Source organism: Erinaceus europaeus, chromosome 17, assembly GCF_950295315.1.
Source record: "Erinaceus europaeus chromosome 17, mEriEur2.1, whole genome shotgun sequence".
Classification (NCBI taxonomy): Eukaryota; Metazoa; Chordata; class Mammalia; order Eulipotyphla; family Erinaceidae; genus Erinaceus; species Erinaceus europaeus.
The window spans coordinates 63203922-63226973 of NC_080178.1; the positions used below are offsets into that span (position 1 = coordinate 63203922).

The 23052-nt window shown below is 41.1% G+C and overlaps 1 protein-coding gene, 1 non-coding gene and 1 pseudogene across 2 annotated transcripts in view; 2 read left to right on the top strand and 1 right to left on the bottom strand.

Annotated features, from left to right (window-relative positions):
* The first annotated feature begins 809 nt into the window (after positions 1-809).
* LOC132534136 (U6 spliceosomal RNA) lies at positions 810-912 on the top strand. The gene has a single exon (XR_009545812.1). It is a non-coding gene; the product is annotated as a U6 spliceosomal RNA (small nuclear RNA).
* Positions 913-4117: 3205 nt separating this feature from the next.
* Positions 4118-23052, bottom strand: part of PAAF1 (proteasomal ATPase associated factor 1) — a 35066-nt gene continuing 16131 nt past the window's right edge. The window contains exons 7-12 of the mRNA XM_007520250.3: positions 20604-20798; positions 17447-17538; positions 14492-14607; positions 13100-13182; positions 10681-10763; positions 4118-4533 (exon numbers count right to left, since the gene is read on the bottom strand). Of these exons, the coding sequence (XP_007520312.1) occupies positions 4456-4533; positions 10681-10763; positions 13100-13182; positions 14492-14607; positions 17447-17538; positions 20604-20798 (647 nt within the window). The 3' untranslated portion in view covers positions 4118-4455. The remainder of the gene's footprint in view (positions 4534-10680; positions 10764-13099; positions 13183-14491; positions 14608-17446; positions 17539-20603; positions 20799-23052) is intronic.
* Positions 8107-8806, top strand: LOC103111029 (mediator of RNA polymerase II transcription subunit 7-like; annotated as a pseudogene).

A 23052-nucleotide genomic window follows, 5' to 3' on the forward strand; every position in this document is an offset into this window, starting at 1 on the left:
GTCAAGATGAGTGGTAAACCTGATTTGTCTGCAGTGGAGAAGTTTGACAGATCAAAACGAAAGAAAACTAATATCGAAGAAAGGAAACTATCCAGCAGGAGTGTGCCCCAGCATGATAAAACGAGGATCTCCTCCCAAAAGAAATGTCTTAGTTGGGAGCCTTTCTCTTTGAGTTTAGGCGTCTGTTGCCTGCACACCCATAATCCCTGACCAGTTCTCCCTTACATGCATATTGCGATTTTCCATTGTTGTGTGAATTCCAGCTAACAGATGCTGCCAATAATCTCACCATCACGGACCTCTGTAAATACAATCCTTGTACTCTCAAAGGGTCAGCCACTTTTAATTTTGTGTAGTGGTGATTGTGTGTAATTTTATGATGTCTCCATTGCTCCATAATCTTCATGAAGTGATGTGCATTTGTAATTTCTCAGTTTTCCCCCCTCATTTCTAATGTAGTGATAAAAAATTAATAATCACAAAACATTCATTGATATGTTTAATGTGTGTGGGGGTGGGGTGGGGGGTAGGGAAGGGAGCCAGAGCGCCACTCTAGCATACGCAGTCATAGAGACTCAACCTGCCACTTCCTGCATGCAACTCCTGTTGGCCTGATGAGTCAATTCCCTGGTTACACACCAATTCCTTAAATCTTTTTCTTTTCATTTTTTTTTTTTTTTAACAGAGTGCTGCTCAGCTCTGGTATATGGTGGCTGGGGGATTGAACCTGGAACTTTGGAGCCTCAGGCATGAGTCTCTTTGCATAACCATTATGTTGTCTACCCCCCCCCACCTTGCCCCCTTAAGATCTGCTCTGGCAGCACATGGACTAAAACTGGGAAATTACTGAAAAGATTAGCATGGCCCCTGCACATGGATGACACACAAACTGATGAAGTGTTCTGTATTTTTTGTACAAATATAATTTATCTCAGGAGTCCAGTGGTAGCGCAGCGGGTTAAGTGCACATGGCGCAAAGCGCAAGGACCTGAGTAACCAGTTCAAGCCCCCGGCTCCCCACCTACAGGGAGGTTGCTTCAAAAGTGGTCAAAGAGGTCTGCAGGTGTCTATCTTTCTTTCCCCCTCTGTCTTCTCCTCTCTCCATTTCTCTCTGTCCTATCCAACAACAAACAACATCAATAACGATAGCAATAATAACTACAACAATAAAATAACAAGGGCAACAAAAGGGAATAAATTAAAAAAAAATTATCACACAGCAGGCTTGGGATCAGAGTCAAGAGAATAAAATGAAAAATCCATCGAATCCTTTTGGGCTACCATAGCAGAGAAGATGAACAAAGATTACTTACTGAAAAAAAAAAAAATAAGCAAGACATTTTCTGAATGCCTGAATCTGGTTAGTGAGGGACAATGAGGGCTGAGAGGCATCTAAAAGAATATTGGAGTGGTCCGGGAGGTGGCTCAGTGGATAAAGTGTCAGACTCTCAAGCATGAAGTCCTGAGTTCAATCCCCGGCAGCAAATGTACCAGAGTGATGTCTGATTCTTTTTCTTTCTCTTCCTATCTTTCGCATTAATAAATAAATAAATAAAATCTTAAAAAAAAAGGAATATTGGGGGAGTAGGGCGGTGGCACAGCAGGTTAAGCGCGCACGGTGCAAAACAAAGACCGGCTTAAGGATCCCAGTTCGAGCCCCCAGCTCCCCACCTGCAGGGGCGTCGTCTCACAGGCGGTGAAACAGGTCTGCAGGTTATCTGTCTTTTGCTCCCCTTCTCTGTCTTCCCCTCCTCTATTTCTCTCTGTCCTACCCAACAGCAATGACATCAATAACAACAATAATAACCACAATGTTAAAAAACTACAGCAACAAAAGGGAAAACAAATAAATAAATATAAAAAAAATTTAAATAATATTGGTCACAAGATGGCCTGATTAAAAATATTCCAGATGACAAGTACATGCTAGATGTTGGATATGCCTTGTATGTACTAAGCTCTACTGAAAATGTTGTTGCAGGGTGCTAGGAGAGCACACACTCTGCTATATGCAAAGACCCAGGTTTGAGACCCTGGTCAATACGGGAGGAGAGTAGCTTCGAGGTATACAGTTTCCCCTAACTTAGGAATACATGTACATGTACTCTGTCCCCTATGCCTTGGTCTCTATGTAGGTTCTGTAACACTGATAGGGAGTGTGCCATCTGAAGTGGAACTAGGTAGTCTCAGGCCTTAGGAAAAGGTCACATGTCAGGCCTTAGGAAAAGGTTAACATGTCAGGCTTGGTGTCTCTGGATAGTCTAAAGATGTGGCATGGTGGCACTGGTCGCATTGATTTAGTTGAGGTCAGCAGAGGCAGTTATCACAGGGTAGAGGATCAGGAGGAAAAGCATCAAGAAATACAAACAGGGCCAGGTGGTGGTGCACCTGGTTAAGCACACACATTACAGTGCACAAGAGCCCAGGTTCAAGCCCCTGGTCCCCACCTGTATAGGGAAAGCTTTACAGGTAGTAAAACAGAGCTGCAGGTGTCTCTCTGTCTCTTTCCCTCCCTGTCCCCCCTCAATTTCTGTCTCGATCCAATAATAAATAAATAAAATATTTTTTTAAAAAAGAAATACAAGCAAAGACCCAGAGATTCTAGGACTGGGAGAGTTGAAGAAGGCAATGGATAATTATTACTATAACTAAGTTGTTTGGGAGCTTGGTTTACTTTGAAAACTCCATAGTTAAGATTTACTGTACCATATACATGACCTCACCACGATTTGTGTCATTTAAGGCTATTTACAAATACCTATATCTTGGACACAGACAGGAACCAGTTGATTCTTATCTACCTGATCTACAATGCAGGTAATTTAGTATTTTAGAAAAAAAACAACTTATTTTTAGAAATGCTTGGGGCCGTGTGGTGGTGCATCTGGTTAAGTGCACACATTATAGTATACAAGGACATGGGTTCAAGCCCCTGGCCCTAACGTGCATGGGGAGTTTCACAAGGGGTGAAGCAGATCTGCAGGTGTCTATCTCTCTCCCTCCTTCTTCCCTCTCAATTTCTGTCCTAACCAATAAAATAAATAAAATAAAATAAATACTTTAACAGCATTAAACAGTATCAGATTTCAATTAGTTTATCAAACTGAAACATTGTTTATTTTTACCAGAACACTGTTCAGCTCTGGCTCTTTGTGGTGCAGGGGATTGAACCTGAGACTTCAGAGACTCAGGCATAAGAGTCTCTTTGCATACTATTATGCTATCTACCCCCGCCCAACAGTAAGTATTCAGACTAATGGAATATATACTCAGAACTGAGATCTATGCATATAAACATTCAATCTAATTTCCCGACATTGAATAAATAGTGATTTACAAGCTTATATGTTAGGAGTATAGTTTGACACCATTCCTACCACCAAAGGTTTATGTCCCTATTCACATCCTCCCTACAGTGGACCTGAAAATCTACCCTTCCCTGAGTTTCTTACTTTGGTGCAATGCGCCATACCCAGTCCAAATTCTGCTTTGCTTCCCTTTCTGTTCTTCTTTCTCAACTTCTGCTTATACCCTTGCAACACACCTAAAATAGACATAAATTCGGAAAGATGGTATAAAAAGTTTCTACTTTTAATATTTTTCTAGTTAAGGGTGGGGTAGATAACACAGTGGTTATGCAAAGAGACTCTCAGGCCGGAGGCTCCAGTGTCCCTGGTTCAATTCCCCACACCACCATAAACGAGCTGAACAGGGCTCTGGTAAAAAAAATAATAATAATAATAAATAAATCCCTAGGTGATACTGAGATGGCTGCTCCAGAGACCACACATAGACAGCCACTGCCTTTATGATGACTACGATTCAACATTCTAACTAGGCTGACCAACATGTTAATTTGTCTGGAATTAGCCTGGTTTTAGTAGTAAAAGCCCTTCAGTTTACCAGAGCAAACCCTTCAGTTGAAGGAAAACGGAGACAGCTGGTTACCTGTACAAGAATCTTTCCTAGGCTGCTGCTTTTGGGTTATTTAGTGCTACTGCCAGGCTATCCTTCTCAATGGTGAGGTCAACAGGAAGTACCTGAGACAGGAGATCCACTAGCTTGACTGGCTTTTTTTTTTCTGCAGTATTTAACAAAGTTTTCAAATTCCCATTCCTCCAAACATAGTATCTTTATTTCCATCAGAGAACAGGATTCAGGCTTTGATCCTTGTAAACATTTAACATATCTAGTGTGAGGTCAAACTTCAAGCTTCCAAATTTTTGCCATGTGTTGCAGCGAGGGCATGTGAGTTTATCACTTCAAAGTAGGTCTTGTCATGGAATGACAGCTTCACATAGCATAATGTAGCTGACTTTCTGTGATTTTTAAAAGGCCACCAAGACAATAAAAGGCCATGGTCCCTAGAATGGGCTAATGATGTTTACTAATTAATGTTGATCTGTGTCAATCCCCTTTTTTTTTTTTTTAATAGGGGACTCTCCTCTTCAGGGCTTAGAGGTCAGAGAGCTGATAACGTCGCACAAGACCATCTCGACAGCATGTGTAGATTTGCTTCTCCCATGTGGCTACCTGGAACATAAGAGTTTACAGATCAAAGGAAGTTTGGGACCCTTCCATTTAAAAGTAGAGAGGCTAGGTGGTGGTACATCTTGTTGAGCACATGTTACAATGAACAAGGACCCAGGTTCAGGCCCCTGACTTCTATCTGCTTCAAGAGTTGTGAAGCAGGTCTTCAGGTATCTCTCACTCCTTTTCAAAACTCTCTCCTCTTCCCCTCTCAATTACTCTCTGTCCCATCTAATGGAGGGGGGGAGGGGAGACAGCGACCGAGACCACTAAGAGTGGTGGATTCACTGTTACAGGCATTAATTTGCCCCAGCAATAATTCTGGTAGGAAGATTTATGTGGTAGAATTCTGTCATTGATGCCTACTAGATCAAAGGAATCCAAGATGCTTTATTGTGATTTCAAAGGCAAGAGAATTACAACCATGATATGTATTTGAAATATAGCTGGTCAGTGGTGCACCTTGTTTTAAGCACATAATATTATGTTGAAGGATCCAAAGCCCTAAGTTCAAGCCCCAGCTCCCCACCTGCAGGGGGGACACTTCACAAGCAGTGAAGCAGGTCTGCAAGTGTCTATTTTTCTCCCTTTCTACCTCTTCTTCCCCTCTCAATTTCTCTCTGATCTATCAAATGAAAAGGGGAGGGGGCATGGCTGCCAAAAGTGGTGGACTTATAGTGATGTCCGAACCAAGCTCTGAAGGTGGAAGGAAGGAAGGAGAAAATGGCTGTGAGAGTAACTGGCAGTTAGGACTACATAATAGAGAAACTGAATGGCAGGGCCAGGTGGTGGCACATCTGGCTGAGTAGCCATGTTACAGTGTGCAAGGACCCAAGTTCAAGCCCCTGGTCCCAACCTGCAGGGAGGAAGCTTCCAAGAGGTGAAGCAGGTCTGCTGGTGCCTCTCTTTATCTCTCCCTTTCTATTGTCCCCTCACCTCTTGATTACACTCTGTCTCTAACCAATAAATAAATAAATGTTCTAAAAATAAATGTGTGTGACAGAGAAATAGAGAGAGAGAGATATGCTAAACGGCCTAGGTAGAGAGACAAAATTCATTAGTGTTGTGTATGGTTGAATAATATATATATATGGAATGGTCTATAAATGGGCTTGGTATTTTTTAAAAAAATATTTTTATTTATTTATTTATTATTCGATAGAGACAGAAAGAAACTGAGAGGGGAGGGGAAGATAGAGAGGAAGAGAAACATAGAGGTCTGAGAGGCGGCACAGTGGATAAAGCATTGAACTCTCAAGCATGAGGTCCCAAGTTCAATCCCTGGCAGCACATGTACCAGAGTGATGTCTGGTTCTTTCTCTCTCTCTCCTCCTATCTTTCTCATTAGTAAATAAATAAAATGTTAAAAAAAAAATCTCTAGTGCTTAGTTAAGAAAGAGAGAGAGAGAGAGACCTGTAGCACTGTTCCACCATTTGTGAAGCTTTCCCCTATAGGTGGGGACCAGGGGCTTGAACCTGCGTCCTTATACACTATAAATCTGTGTACTTAACCAGGTGCATCACTGTGTGGTTATTCTTGAACCTTATAAAAGTACACATGAAGAAGTCCTCAATATGTGTCCTTCCCCAATACATATTAGATTTTTCCAAACTATGTACAAATTAAAGATCAAATTGTATTATTTACATAAAAATGTAAGCACAAAGATGTAAGTGAAAATTCTCTAAAAATGGCCAAGGGTAGATAGCATAATGGTTATGCAAAGAGACTCTCATGCCTGAGGTTCCAAAGTCCCAGGTTCAATCCCCCGCACCACTATAAGCCAAGCTGAACAGTGCTCTGGTTAATAAAAAAAAAAAAAAAAGAAAGAAAATTCTCTAAAAATAATCTTGAGTGGTCCAGGAGGTGGCGCAGAGGCTAAGGCACTAGACTCTCAAGCATGAGGTCCTGAGTTCAATCCCCGGCAGCACATGTACCAGAGTGATGGCTGGTTCTTTCTCTCCTCCTATCTTTCTCATGAATAAATAAATTCTTAAGAAAAATAATCTTGAAAGTATATGCCAAACTGTTAATAAAAGCTGAGTCTAGAGAGTTGGTCGGTAGCTCAGCGAGTTAAGCGCATATGGCGCAAAGCACAAGAACCGGTGGTGGAAGGATTCCAGTTCGAGCCCCCAGCTCCCCACCTGCAGGGGAGTCGCTTCACAGGCGGTGAAGCAGGTCTGCAGGTGTCTCTCTTTCTCTCCCCTCTCTGTCTTCCCCATCTCTCTCCATTTCTCTCTGTCCTAACAACAACAACTACAATAAAAAACAAGGTCAACAAAAGGGAAAATAAATAAATATATATATAAAAAGTTGAGTCTAGAAAGAAGAGAAGAATAACAACAAAAACAAAAATAATCAGCCGGGGAAAGTTCACTGGCAGTGTGGGAATTGCATGATTGATTCTTCCAGTGGATTCCTGGCACGGCATGTACGACTCGCACCATAGCGGGGCTCTTGAGTTTTCTTTCTCTCATGTGAGACTTTCTATATATATATATCTAAAAAAAAAAAAAATAGGGAGCTGGGTGGTGGTGGTGCAACGGGTTATGTGCACATGGCACAAAGTGCAAGGCCTGGCGTAAGGATCCTGGTTCGAGCCCCTGACTCTCCACCTGCAGGGGAGTCACTTCACAGGCGGTGAAGCAGGTCTGCAGGTGTCTTAGCTTTCTCTCCCCCACTCTGTCTCCTCTCCTCTCGAGTTCTCTCTGTCCTATCCAACAACAACAACAACAATAATAATAATAACAAGGGCAACAAAAATGGGATAAATGGCCTCCAGGAGCAATGGATTCATAGTGCAGGCACCGAGCCCCAGTGATGACCCTGGAGGTATGCTGCATGATGCTAGGCATTAAATGCTGTTTCCTGCTCCAAGTTTCTCTTTCCACCGTAATTAAGTGGGAGAGTCTTTGTTGTGGTGTAGTGGGAGTTTGAACCTAGATCGCAGGTATGGCAAAGTAGGTGCCATCTCAGGTGAGCCCAAAAGAATCAGTCTTGAACATTAAATAATAATGAGGGGGTCGGGCGGTAGCACAGTGGGTTAAGCGCACGTGGCGCAAGGCGCAAGAACCGGTGTGAGGATCCCAGTTCGAGCCCCCAGCTCCCCACCTGCAGGGGAGTCGCTTCACCTGGTGAAGCAGGTCTGCAGATGTCTGTCTTTCTCTCCCTCTCTCTGTCTTCCCCTCCTCTCTCCATAATAATGATAGCAACTGACAGCTAATAGCTAAATAAAGAGATTTTATATGTATCATCTCATTATACCCATTTTACAGAGAAACTGATAGCTAAGGTGACTAAAGGACTTATTATTATTATTTTTATTATTGCCTCCAGGGTTATGGCTGGGACTCCTTGTCTGCACTATGAATCCACTGCTTCTGGAGGCTATTTTTCCCCTTTTGTTGTCATTGTTGTTGTTACTGCTGTTGGTATTGGATAGGGCAGAGAGAAATTGAGAGAGGAGGGGAAGACAGAGAAGGGGAGAGAAAGACACCTGGGAAGTCAGGTTTGGGCTACGGTGGTGGAGGCAGCTGCCTGTGTAAACCGAGAGCTGAGGTTTTTGATCTTCCACAATGGGTGAGTCACAGCAAGCGAGTGTTCTTCCTCCACCTCTGATGCAGTACATCAAGGAGTATACAGATGAGAATATTCAGGAAGGCCTCACTCCCAAGCCTCCACCTCCAATAAAAGACAATTATATGATGTTTGGCAACCAGTTCCGATGTGACAACCTCATCATTTGGCCTTTAGAAAGTCAGGGTATTGAAAGGCTTCATCCTATGCAATTTGATCACAAGAAGGAACTGAGAAAACCCAGTATGTCTATCCTTATCAGTTTCTTGGACCTCTTAGCTATCTTGATAAGGAGTCCTAGGAGTATAAAGTGAGAAAAGAAGTTAGAGGATCTGAAGCTGCTTTTTGTACATGTGCATCATCTCATAAATGAATATCAATCCCACCAAGCAAGTGAGACTTTGAGTCATGATGGAGGTAGAGAAACGGCAACGCCTGGAAACAGCTGAGAGGTTTCAGAAGCATCTAGAACAAGTTATTAAAATGATTCAGAATTGTTTGGCATCTTTGCCCGATGACTTGCCCCATTCTGAATCAGGGATGAGAGTGAAAATTGAGCCAATGGATGCTGATGAGAGCAACAATTTTACTGGACAGAATGAACAACAGAGAGAAAGTGCAAGCCAGAGAAGAGACCAAATTATAGAGAAAGATGTTGCCTTGTGTGTCCTGATTGACGAAATGAATGAAAGACCATGAAGGATATGGTCTTTTTCCTTTCAGAAAAAAGCATCAGATATTAGTTAATTTGTACTCAAGACAGTTTTTAAAAGAGATGTAGCTTTAAGTGACTTGGTTCTTGAACTTTATCAGTTGTGAGATGCTATAGATAGCAATGTTACATTATGGCAAGCGTAGGCAAATTAAGTATGCCTACATTAAGAGTAAACCTTTAAAAAGCAAGGTATGTGCTGCTGTTGTGTGGAAGGTTTGTCTTTGAAGTTGCAAATAAACATTGACAATATAGTCTTAGTAATAAAAAAAAAAAGACACCTGAAGATCTGATTCACCGCTTGTGAGGTGACCCCCCCCCTGCAGGTGGGGAACAGGGGGCTTGAGCTGGGATACTTGTGCTGGTCCCTGCACTTGGCACCATGTGCGCTTAACCCACTGTGCTATCGCCCAGCCCCTGAAAGGACTTTTTTTTAAATATATGTTTTTTATTTATTTGTCAATGAGCGGGATAGGAAGAGAGAAAAAAATAGACATCACTCTGGTACATGTGCAGCTAGGGATTGAATTCCGGACCTCAGGCTTGAGAGTCCAATGCTTTATTCACTGTACCACCTCCTGCACCATGAAAGAACTTATTTATTTATTTATTTAATTTTTTTTACATTTATTTATTTATTTTCCCTTTTGTTGCCCTTGTTTTTTATTGTTGTTGTAGTTATTATTATTGTTGTTGTTAGATAGGACAGAGAGAAATGGAGAGAGATGGACAAGACAGAGAGGGGGAGAGAAAGAGAGACACCTGCAGACCTGCTTCACCGCCTGTGAAGAGACTCACCTGCAGGTGGGGAGCTGGGGACTTGAACCGGGATCCTTACGAATGGATTTTTTTAAAACCTCTTTTTGCAATATATTATTTATTTATGTAACAGAAACAGAGGGAAACAGAGAGAAAGGGGGGAGTTAGGGAGAAACATCTGCAGTACTGCTTCACTGCTCCTGAAGCTTTACCCCTGCAAGTGAGAACTGGGAGCTTGAACCAGGGTCCTTGTGCATTGCAACATGTACACTCAACTAGGTGTGCCACCACCTGGCCCTCCAATTTTTTTTAAACTTCTAAAATCAGCGTTTGTGTAGTCAGTGTCTCGATACTTTCTCATTCAGAGATGGAGAGCAAGACAGAAAGAATCCACAGCACAGGGGTTTCCTCCAGTGACAGAATTTCTCAAATGAGTTCAAACCCAGTAAGTCACTTACAACTCAAAATTCTGATTTCTTCCTATCCTACTCTGTTGTGACCCCAACAGGACTTTGGGACTATTAGCATATGAATGACATCAGCCTGAGGCTGGGACACAAGGGAAGGTATAAAGCACGGACTTGGAGGTCGCACTCTTTGGCTGCTGCTGCTTCTCCTGATCAGAAGCATCTCGATGGAGATGCACCAGGTTTTGGCTGCTGCTGCTTCTCCTGATCAGAAGCATCTCGATGGAGATGCACCAGGTATCCGCCATGGCTACTTCTCCTGGGAACTGAATACGTGTGACTCAGCTAGCCAGTAAACTTTTAGACCACTCTACAGCCATGAGCAACCTATACCTCAGCTGGTAATTGTGTATCTTATGGGACTAAACTTTTGATGACTATACTCAGACTTTATGGACCTAGTGTACTCTTAACCCCTTGATGATAATTGCTTATTTTGCCTTTTACCCATTTCACCCTAATAAGACCTTCTATTGTTGAAACCTGTTCTCAGCTCCCCACTGTGAATCTTTTAGACGCCAAAGCTCTCCCAAACCCTTTTAAAGTTAGTTTCTATACTAATCCTAAGTACTAGTTTCCACAGAGCCCTAGATACCAAGTGAGAATCGCCCAGGCCTGATCATCGTAGCCTGTACCTTGTACACAGGATCACAGTCAGCTCCGGTGAGCTCAATGACATAGTCTAGGTCTTGCTGAACAATGAAACAGCTTCCATCACCTGAAAGGCAGGGGGAAATTTTTTTTTTTAGATTACTGAAAATGGGGCAAAAAGACATTTTTTAAAAACTCTCAATATTTTATTTTGTTATAACACTAATATACACAAGATTATTGTAAGACACAGTAAGGTAAACAGGGGTCTAGGCAGTAGCTAACCTAATTAAGTGCATGTGTTACCATGTGCAAGGACGCAGGTTCAAGCCCCTGCTCCCCACCTGCAGGGAAAAAGCTTCACAAGTGGTAAAGCAATGCTGCAGGTATCTGTCTCTCCTTCTCTATCTCCCTTCCCTCTCAATTTCTGTCCTATCAAATAAAATAAATGAATAAAGTTTTAAAAGATGATTTTTTTAAAAAGTAAACATATCTCATTATGTGGGTAAAATATGAGAACCTATAGTGGCTAACTAGAATGCTGGGCTGGAGAGAGTCTGAAGACCAGACTCCATAGCAAGGAAGGTTTTCTCTGATTAGTAATATCTGCTACAGGCACAGAGCCCGCAACTGTAGGCTTATATATATCTATTTGCAAACTTGGCTTATACAATGATTTTTTTAACAAAAAAAAAAAAATCTGCCTAATTTTTTCATTGAAAATAAGTATTTTATTTATTTACTGGGAGATTAATGGTTTACAGTAAGAACAACTGTTGATATATGTGTAAAATTTCTCAATTTTCTGCCAAACACTCTCAACTTCAGCCTTGGTTCTCCTTCACTATCATGCACAAGTTCGTGGAAGCTCCCCCCTCCTCCTTTACTTTGGTGCAATACTTTATTTTAATGAAAGATACAGAGAGAAAGTTACACAGCAGGACTAGAGAACTGCTCAGCTCTGGATTGTGGTGTTGCTGGGAACTGAACCTGGATCTTTTTTTTATTGCATCAGCCATGAAAGTTCTTCTTATATAACCTATCTCCCCAGCGCTGCCTAATGTTTTATGGAAAAAAAAAAACTATGCTTCCAAATTGTCTTTTAATTTATACTACATGAGTATATACATTAGAAGGAAAGCTAGATTAAGGAAAAAAAAAGTGGGGGCACATTACAGTGCGTAAGGACACAGGTTCAAGCCCCTGGTCCCCACCTGCAAGGGGAAAGCTTCATGAGTGGTAAAGCAGGACTGCAGGTGTCTCTCTGTCTCTCTCCCTCACTATCTCCCCCATCTCTCTCAATTTTTCTCTGTCCCTATCCAATAAATACATAAGTTAAAAAAGTGTATAATTTGTGTGTATATACACCTGGGGCCTCTCACATGCATGATTTCACCACTTCTGAGTCTCTACATTTTTACTAAGATAGAGACAGACAGACAGACAGGATACAGCACAGGAATGATTACCCTCAGTGCCATGGTACTCCCAATGTGGTACTAGGGTTTGAACCTGGACTGTGTGCATGGCAAGACACACACTCTACCTGGTGAGTATCTCTCTGTCTCTAGAGTATTTAAAATCAATCATTAGACTATCAGTTTGGATCAAAATTGTATGCAGGATTAAGATCAGAACTACAACAATGAATTATAGTCATTAACAGCTAAAACTGAGAATAGTCAGTCCTTGATAAAGCAAGAAAAATAAAAGTTAAGACAAAAAATGAACTTAGGAAGTAACACTTGTTTAAGGACAGCAGTCACAAAAATAATAACAAAAGGATTCAAATTCAAACATTTTGATAATCTTCAGTGAATGAATAAAGCTGTATGCTTAAAAAGATGAGCTACGGAAACCAGGGAAAGAAGCAATAAACTAGAGATAGATAATAACCAGGAAATGAATTTCACAGAAGTCAAAGAAAAAATGGAAAAAATAACAGAACTTACTACCATTAAGATTAAAGAAAGGTCCAATAACAGATGAGTGGCTGAGTAAGCTGTGGTATATATACATGCATAATGGAATACTACTCAGCTATTAAAAATGGTGAATTCACCTTCTCTACCTCATCTTAGATGAAGCTTGAAGGAAACATATTAAGAGTGATAAGCCAGAAAGAGAAGGCAACAAAAAGGAATAAATATTTTTTAAAAAGAGAGAAAGAGGTAAGTTCTAAACTCTAACCACTGAGTCACTTCTGGCTACTTAAAACTATGCCTAACTACATAAAAATATTTCTCAGGGGGTCAGGTGGTGGTGCACCTGGTTGAATACACACATTTTATAATGCGAAAGGACCTGGGTTCAATCCCTTAGTCCTCACCTGATGGTAACAGTGGTGAACTAGTGCTGCAGGTGTGTCTGTCTCTTTCTCTCCCTCTCCCCTTACAATTTGTCTTATCAATGAATAAATAAATATTTTTAAAATAATTTCTCATAACAGAACCCGAGACTCACCTTGGCTAGCAATGAATCCACCTCTGAAACTCTGCAGGGACAGAACTGGAGCTCCTGACCTTCGGATGACTTGTACGGGAGCCCTAGGATTCAGAGTAAAAAGGACAATATTACTTTTACCTTTAAAAGCAAACAGGGAGAGAGGAGCGAGCAGTGCTCGTGTGCAGTTCTGCTTTCCTAGAGACCGCTAGAAAAAAAAAAGACATGAACTATGTCGTCCCTGGTCAGAAAAGTGATCAGCACCACGAAAGCCCCAGCAGCCACTGGTCCTTACAATCAAGCTGTGTTGGTCGGCAAGAAGGTTTATGTTTTGGGAAAAGTCTTTCTCTCCCTTTCTCTGTCTTCCCCATCTCTCTCCATTTCTCTCTGTCCTATCCAACAAGGACATCAATAACAACAACAATAATAATTACAACAATAAAAAAGGGCAACAAAAGGGAAAGAATAAATACATATTTAAAAATAAATGAAAAAATAAAACATTAAAAATGTTTATGTTTAAATCTGTTTATGTTAATCTATCATAGAGTGAAACAGATACAGGGAAGGAAAGACACAACAGTATTTCCCCACCGTTTCTGGAGTAATTCCAGGTGCCAGAGTGATCCCATGTCCTACTGGGGCTTGAACCTGAGTTCTTACACATGGTAAGGCATATCTCTGCTGATGAGCTACCCCGCAGTCCCAGAAACTGTTAACTCCTGGCAGATAAAGGTTGTGTGATTCTCTCTGAATAGCTTTACGAATGGGATAAGACCCAAGACAATATATTAAAATAATAATAATAAAAAACTAAGTCAAATGAAAAAATTGAGCTGACTTGTTTGAACAAAAAGTGATAAATTTTTGGCCAATCTAGGTCTCCTAGTACTATAGAGAAAAGGACTGGGCTTGTTGAAATTAAAAGTTCTATGTAATAATAAAAAAAAACTCACTCATTTTACATATCATGTTAGTTTGTTACTATTACTATTTATTATCATATTTTTTACCAGAGCACTGCTCAGCTCTGGCTTATGGTGGTGTGGGGATTGAACCTGGGGCTTTGGAGCCTCAGGCATCAGAGTCTCTTTGCATAACCAGTATGCTATCTACCCCTGCCCATGTTGGTTTATTATTTAAGCTTAATTACTAAAGCAATCATTACAATAGGCCAGCCATGACAATATGACTTAAATTACCTTTTAATATGATTCCTGCAATAACAAGATCAGGCAATTCACACGGGAAAACCTTTACAAATGGAAAAATATACCCTTGATTCAATAACCATATATATATATATATATATATATATATATATATATATATGGCTAAATTAATGTTCAAGCTAATAAAAATATCCATTCTGTATAAGACCTACATCATGCAAATAAATGATCAATCATTCACCTTGGACTTCTCACATCCAACTGATAAATGTTTCCATCCTGTGTTCCAGCCAGTAACAAGAAGCCAGAGAGAAAAGTACAGCAGTTGAAGGCATCTGAACCAATAAAGAGGAATACCTGGTAAAAGGAAATGAAAACAAAAATTACTGTTTGTGGCGCGAAGCACAAGGACCGTCGGAAGAATCCCTGTTTGAGCCCCCGGCTCCCCACCTGCAGGGATTGCTTCACAGGTGTTGAAGCAGGTCTGCAGGTGTCTATCTTTCTTTCCTCCTCTCTGTCTTCCCCTCCTCTCTCCATTTCTCTCTGTCCTATCCAACAACAACGACATCACTAACAACAATAAAAAATTTTTAAAAAGGGCAACAAAAGGGAAAATATATAAATAAATAAGTTACTGTTTAAGGACTCATTAGTTTCCAGATATAAACAGGCACAAGAAAATGAAAAAATTTTGTTTTCTTGTTTTTTTAATAGATTTAGTTTCTCCCTCTTTTAAGTGCTCTTGATGTAAAGTAAATAATAACTGAGGAGGAACTGGTCCAAAGTTTTAGGAACCTGAAGTTGGCTGAGGACATAAAAAATTCATATAATACCATACTCTGAGGTAGCAGATTTCAAACTATTACTCAGTACAATGACTCACAGAATTCTTAACACCAGAAAAATAATTTTATTCCCTCTTTTCATATAATCCTCACTTGATGGGCTGGGTGGTGGCACACCAGGTTAAGCACTCATAGTATAACTCTCATGTGATATACACTTGCAGTTCACACATCTAAGTTTTGGTTCATACTGCTTCTAGCAATCCTTTGAGAGAGGCTCATTGTAGAGAAAGAAAAAGGTGAAATAAAGCAGTAACTTAAAGAATCACAATTCTCTCCATGTATATGGATAGAGGAATGAGCAGATTTTTACTTAGTCCTTATTGTTAGTCCTTTTGATAGAAACTGATAATTTCTCCTCAAATGTTCTAAAAAGTAAAGAAAACATAAGCATGAAACAAACAAAATCCCTGATCTCCCTTCTGAAGGAAGAACCAGCAGCATGGAAACTCAAGAATGTAAAGTTAGGAGTAGGGTGGTAGCGCAGTGGGTTAAGTGCAGGTGGCGCAAAGAACAAGGACCGCTGTAAGGATTCTGATTCCAGTCCCCGGCTCCCCTCCTGCATATATATATATATGGGGGCTGGTTTGAGTGCATGTTACAATGCACAAGGAACCAGGTTCGAGTCCCTAGTTCCCACCTGTAAGGGGAAAGCTTTGTGAGTGGTGAAGCAGGACTGCAGGTGTCTTTCTCCCTATTACCCTCTTGATTTCTGGCTGTCTCTATCCAATAAATAAATAAAGATAATCATAATGTGTGTGTGTGTGTGTGTGTGTGTGTTCTGATCATTAATTAAGAGTCCTTTACTGAAATTTACTCACTTAGAAAAGATTTATTTTCAATGCAACCAGTGTCATCTTGATGTTTCACTTCGGACTCTGTCTAGATACACCAGGCCTGGGATGTCAACCCTCCAGCTTCAATACTTTGGTGAGACCTTTCCTAGCTCATAGGACTTCTTAGTTCTATTTTGGGTGGCACACTTCCTAAGAAAGTTACAGAACCTAGATATAGACCAGGGCTCATGAGATAAGGCACATATGCACATGAGTCCATAAGTTGAGGAAAAATACATAACTTAAAAAGTACACAATATAGTGACTCAATAAGTGCAGTAGGCAAGTAGAATTACAATGTGCAAGGACCTGTGTTTGAACCCCCAGTCCCCACCTGTTGGGGAAAAATTCTCCGAGTGGTGAAGCAGGGCTGCAGGTGTCTCTCTGTCTCTCTCCCTATCACCCCCTTCCCTCTATCCAATAAATAAAGAGAGAGAGAGAGACAGGGAATATGACTAAAGCTCTGCTCAGCTCGGGCAAGTGGTAGAGCCAAGAAGTGAATTTGTGACATCTGTGACTGCAGGCATCCATGTGTGTTGTGCTACCTCCCTAACCCTGTCAGCTTACTTTAGGGGTAGAAAAGAATATATACAACTGTCTGTCTTTCTCTCCCCATCTCTGTCTTCCCCTCCTCTCTCCATTTCTCTCTGTCCTATTCAACAACGACGACGACAGCAATAAAACTACAACCATAAAAAAATTAAAAAAAAAAATCTGGGAGTCGGGCTGTAGCGCAGCGGGTTAAGCGCAGGTGGCGCAAAGCACAAGGACCGGCATAAGGATCCCGGTTCGAACCCCGGCTCCCCACCTGCAGGGGAGTCGCTTCACAGGCGGTGAAGCAGGTCTGCAGGTGTCTGTCTTTCTCTCCTCCTCTCTGTCTTCCCCTCCTCTCTCCATTTCTCTCTGTCCTATCCAACAACGACAACAACAATAATAACTACAACAATAAAACAACAAGGGCAACAAAAGGGAATAAATAAATAAAATAAATATTAAAAAAAAATCTATACAACTGCATTACTTTACATATTGCCCCTTTAGGCCCAGAAGAGAGGGTGACTTAACAAAGTTCATAAAGCAGTACAACATTTAACCCTCATCCTATAATCCTTCAAGGAAAGTCCTACTGTGTCCAGTGTGATGACTGAAGCTTACATAGGTTAATTAACCTGCTGTTCAATGTCATAGTCATTAAGTAGAAGAGCTCTTATTCTAAATTCCACACTCACTACACTGCATTGCCTCTCTTTCATGCAACTTTATTAAAAGGTGAACACAGTGAAGAAGTCTAATTATTTTCCAAAATAGCTACTCCCCCGCCCCCCCTTAACCAGAGCACTGCTCAGCTTTGGCTTATGGTGATGCAGGGGATTGAACTTGGGATTTTGGAGCCTCAGGCATGAGAATCTCTTTGCAGTACCATCATGCTATCTACCCCACTCCCAAAATAGCTCTTCAAGAATCAGAGTGATCCAAGTTACTCCAGACTTCAAAGGTCTTAGAGGAATCACTTGCCGGCTGCCTGCTTTGTAGTCCCAAGCACTGAAGCTTCTTATCTTCCCGGGCCAATAGCAGCATTTTTGACTCTGTTCCAACTTCTCGTTCACCTGCATGACAGATGAGCTATGTTAGTAATAAGCTAGGTTCATCAGTGGCAGTACAGAAAGTAGATACTGATGACTGTTGACTGACTGCTCTCTGGTAATGGTTCATTTATAAATTTAAAGAAATAACCTGCAGTAGTTGGGGAGGTAGTTTAGTGGACAGAACTCATTACTTGCATGTGTGAAGTCCCACATTACACTTTCTTTGTTTTTTTAAAGATATTTTTATTTATTATTGGATAGAGACAGAGAGAAATGAGAGGAGAGGAGATAGGAGAGACAGAGAGACTCCTGCAGCTCTGCTTCACCACTCATGAAGCTTTCCCCCTGCAGGTGGGGACCAGGGGCTTGAACCTGCAACCTTGTGCACTGCAATGTGTGCATATAACTAGGCACGGCACCACCTGGTCCCTACACTTTCTTTGTATGTAAAAACCAGTGCTTAAGAGATTTATTTTTAATTTTTTAATTATCTGTATTTATTGGATAGAGACAGCCAGAAATTGAGAGGGAAGGGGGTGACAGAGACGGAGACACCTGCAACACTGCTTCACTGCTTGTGAAGTTTTCCCCCTGCAGGTGGGGGACTGGGGGCTCGAACCTGGGTCCTTGCGCATTGTAGCATGTGCACTTAACCAGGTGTGCCACTACCCAGCCCCTGCTCAAGATATTTAAAGAAAAACTTTAATTGGCCCAAAGATGTCAGGGGTTAGTAAACAGTCGCACATATGCAGTCTGCAGGTGCTGACTACTGAGCTGTCAGTGTGTAAGGGCTCTGTGTTGCCTCAGGCACTTCTGCCCTCTACCCTGCTTCTTGTTATCCTGCTTTGCATTTTATTTGATAGGACAGAGAGAAATTGAGAGAGGAGGGGGAGATGGAGGAGAGAGAAAGAGACACCTGCAAACCTGTTTTGCTACTTGTAAAGTATCCCCCCCTGCACCCTGCAGGTGGGGAGTGGGGACTCGAACCCAGACCCTCGAATGGGTCCCTGTGCTTAGTACTATGTGTGCTTAACCAGTGCGTCATCACCTGGCCCCGTTATCCTGCTTTGAATCGGTGATCTCATCTGTACTCTATTTCTCAGGTAAAATATGTACTTTTTTGTGATTTGGTCACAGATACTCCTTCCCCCGTGTATCTACAGTAGTTTTTATTGACTGTATTGGTAGAAGATAGGACCACTTTTCAACTGATGTCTTAGTGTAACCACTATTTAAAAGAAAAAAAAATTTGATGTTCTATACTAATTCATAGTATCAATCAATGTAGGTTTTGTAGGTCAAGAAACCTTAGACAAGTGAGCCTTAGTAAAACTGGGCAATGAAGCATAACTGTTCTCATCGTTCATAATGCTCTCCATAATTTCAGCACAATGTGAAAATGCTGATATCTTCAGTCTTCTACCTAAATCTTCAATAAATGGTAAAGGCATAGTATGACATTATTTCAACTGTAACCTCTCCTCAAAGTTGTTGCCCTGTGTCTAGCATGTTTAAGTTATATTTCTGTATTAGGACGGAGTGTATCTACAGAGCATACTTTCTCCACTTTGCATAGTATTTATTTATTTATTTATTTATTTATTTATTTATTTATTTACCAGAGCACTGTTGATCTCTGGCTTATGATGCTGTGGGGAATTGAACCCAGGACTTTGGAGCCTCAGGTATGAGAGTCTGTTTGCATAACCATTATGCTATCTACACTCCGCCTGCTTTGCATATTTTTTTACAGGGAAAACTAGCAGGAGGCCTGGTATCCTTCACTTTAGAATGGCAGAGCCATAGTCTGGAAGATGGTGCGGTGACTACCCTTAGGGAGACCTAAGAATATAATGTCCAGAGTTGGGTTTCTGGCACTGTAGGTGCCACAGTAATGCTCTGATCCTCGTTCTCTCTCTCTCTCTCTCCCTTCTCCTCCCCACCTCTTCTCTCCCCCCACCCCTTTTGCCTCCAGGGTTATCGCTAGGGATCGGTGCCTACACCATGAATCCACTGCTCCTGGAGGCCATCCTCCCATCTTGTTGCCTTTGTTGTTACTGCTGTTATTATTATTATGTTGTTGGATAGGACAGAGAGAAATGGAGAGAGGAGGGGAAGACAGAGAGGGGGAGAGAAAGATAGACACCTGCAGACCTGCCTCATCACTTGAAGTGATCCTCCTGCAGGTGGCAAGCTGGGGGCTCAAACGGATCCTTGAGCCGATCCTTGCACTTTGTGCCATGTGTGTTTAATTCACTGTGCTACTGCCCCCCATCATAATAAATACATAAATACTAAAAAAATAAAATAAATAAGTAAATATTTAAAAATAAAGAATCACTAAGTTATTTTAGTCAAAATTTTATTGTTTTTCTTTTAAATTCTTTTTAATTCTCTTTATTATTTATTTGGATTGAGACAGCCAGAAATCGAGAGGGAAGGGGGTGATAGAGAGGGAGAGAGACAGACACCTGCAGCCCTGCTTCACCACTTGTGAAGCTTCCCCCCTGCAGGTGGGGGCCGGGGGCGCAAACCCAGGTCCTAGCACACTATAACATGTGTGCTCAACCAGGTGCGCCACCACCCGGCCCCTTATTGTTCTGTTTAAAAGGAATTGTTATCTATTAAATTAGATTATACTTGGGTCGGGTGGTAGCGCAGCAAGTTAAGCGCAGGTGGTGCAAAGCACAAGGACCAGCCTAAGGATCCTGGTTCGAGCCCCCCCCCCCCACCTACAGGGGGGGGGTCGCTTCACAAGCAGTAAAGCAGATCTACAGGTGTCTTTCTCTCTCCCTCTCTGTCTTCCCCTCCTCTCTCCAGCTTATCCAATAACAACAACAATAATAATTACAACAATAAAACAATAAGGGCAACAAAAGGGAATAAATAAATATTAAAAAATTATATTTATCCTAAGTGATTATGACATATATTTCCATTGTAGATCTCAAAGTATAATAGGCATGCGATAAATATTAATCTTATAGTTAAAATAAAATACCAGTCCTAAGATAAAAGGAAAGATGAAGGCAAATACTGAAGAGGACATAAGGAAACAAAACAAGCTTACATATTGTTCAACTCACTAGGCACCTGCTGAGGGGAACCAAGGTTTATGGAATTGTCAGCAGCCCCCACAGCCACTCCGTTGATGGACGAACCACAGTCGGCAATGACTCCCAGGCAGGCGGAATGGCCACAATCCCAAAGTCGAGCTGTCCCATCTCGAGAACTAGATAACACATTCCTCCCCCGATCAACAATGGCAGTATCCAGAATACCTAGCGAGAAGAGAGGAAAAAAAAAAAAAAACTACCCTCAGATGAAATAGATAGTAAACAAACAAACAAACAAATAAAAAACTATAGGGGCAAAGGAGGGTTATGAATGACTCCTTCACAGATAGGTACTGAATAGATACTATAAGATGAGCATATTCACGTGCCAGAAAAACAGAAATGGAACAGAGTCCTTGCCTCTCAGTGGTTGAACTCCTACTGCTGAAGGGACAGTTACAAAAAAAGCAGCTCTGAATTTTATTTTCAGTGGAATGTTCTAGAGCAGTAGTTTAAATATTCTGATTTTAAATCTTGATATTTTTTCTTCCAAGACCTCACATCTACATGGTTTTATAGCTCCTGGTGGACTTGTTTTCTTTATTTTTTTCTTTTATTATCTTTATTTATTTATTTATTGGATAGAGACAGTCAGAAATCGAGAGGGAAGGGAGGGATAGAGAGAGACAGAGAGACACCTGCAGCACTGCTTCACCACTTGTGAAGCTTTCCTCCTGCAGGTGGGGACCGGAGACTCAAACCTGGGTCCTTGTGCATTGCAACATGTGCGCTCAACCAGGTGCACCACCACCTGGCCCTGACTTGTTTTCTTTTTTCCTATTATTATTTGCCAGAGCAATGCTCAGTTCTGGCTTATGGTGGTGTGGAATACTAACCTGGGACCTCAGAGACTCAGACGTGAGAATCTTTCTCTGCTCTTTTTTTTTTTTTAATTTTTTTTTTCTTTCTTTCTCTGCTCTTGTACCCCTCTTATCCTATGGTTTTATCAGTGTTTCCTTTTTATAAATAAATTAAAATAAAACAAATAATAAAAAAATTGCAAACAGAAAAGTTGTTGGCAATATCTACCTTACTTAGACATCAGCAGAATGGGTCAGGTGGTGGCACACCTAGTTAAGTGCACATGTCACCATGCACAAGGACTAGGGTTTAAGTCCCTTAGTCCCCACCTACAAGGGGAAACTTTTCAAGCTGTAAAAGCAATGTTACAGGTATCTCTCTGTCTCCCTCTCTATCTTCCCCTTCTCACTCAATTTCTTTTTTTTTTTTTCTCACTCAATTTCTTTCTCTATTCAATAAATAAACAAACATCAGCAGAAAGACTGTTGTCTCCCCTTCCCTGTCATTTCAGTGGGACTGAACAGGGATAGATTTTGTTGTTGTTGTTGTTGTTTGTTTTAAATGCCAGCACAAGCCATTTATTTACAAATAAATAAATACATGCTCATAAGACCATAAGAATGAAATAACTATATGAACAAAAGTTTAAGTCAGATTAGTAAATATTCTGAATTCACTTTAAGTGACACTTGTATCTTTTTTTCTCTTGACACTTGTGTATTCTTTTCCTTTTAATATTTATTTATTTACTGGATAGAGACAGAGATAATTGAGACGGAAAGAAGAAACAGAGGAGAGAAAGATATCTGCAGCACTGCTTTAGCACTTGGGAAGCTTTCGCTCTGCAGTTGGGGACTGGGGGCACTGTGCACTGTAATGTGTGCGCTTAACCTGATGCACCCCTAACCAGCCCTAACGTGTATTTTTTAGTAGAACTCAAGAACACTGGGAAACTTAGTAAGGACTCATGTGATGGTTACACAGATGCAGCAATCCAAAGGTATCATAAAGTTACTTCCTTTATGACACTCACTTCATGCTGATGTTGAATATACAAGTTGATAAGTTCAACATGCACAATTACATCTTGCCACTGAAGTTTCCTCATACTTCACACCTTCAGAATGAGGGCTAGATGTGAGGTTCCAGAGTGTTCCTCTAGACTCCATTAGCTGTTGGTCTCCCCAACTTTGCAAGTTGCTTTGATTCTTTAGACCTATCAGTTCTTCACATTGAATATGTGGAAGGCTGCAAATATTCTTTCTATTCCTCCCAATGAACTCATGCATTTTGTCTTGCAAGTTAATATTTGCATTTACTAGATGATCTAGATCTGACAAAACACTATAGGGAAATATTAAAATTTAAAAATCTTGGGGCCAGGTGGTGGCACAATTAGTTAAGAGCACGCATTACAGTGTGCAAGGACCCAGGTTCAAGGCCCTGGTCCCCACTGGCAGGGGGAAAGTTTCACGAGTGGTGAAGCAGGGCTGCAGGTGTCTCTCTGTCTCTTTCCCCTCCCTATCCCTTCTCTTCTCTCAATTTCTCTCTATCTCTATCCAATAATAAGTAAAAATTAAATTAAATTAAATTTAAAAACCTCTTAAAAAAAGCCTCT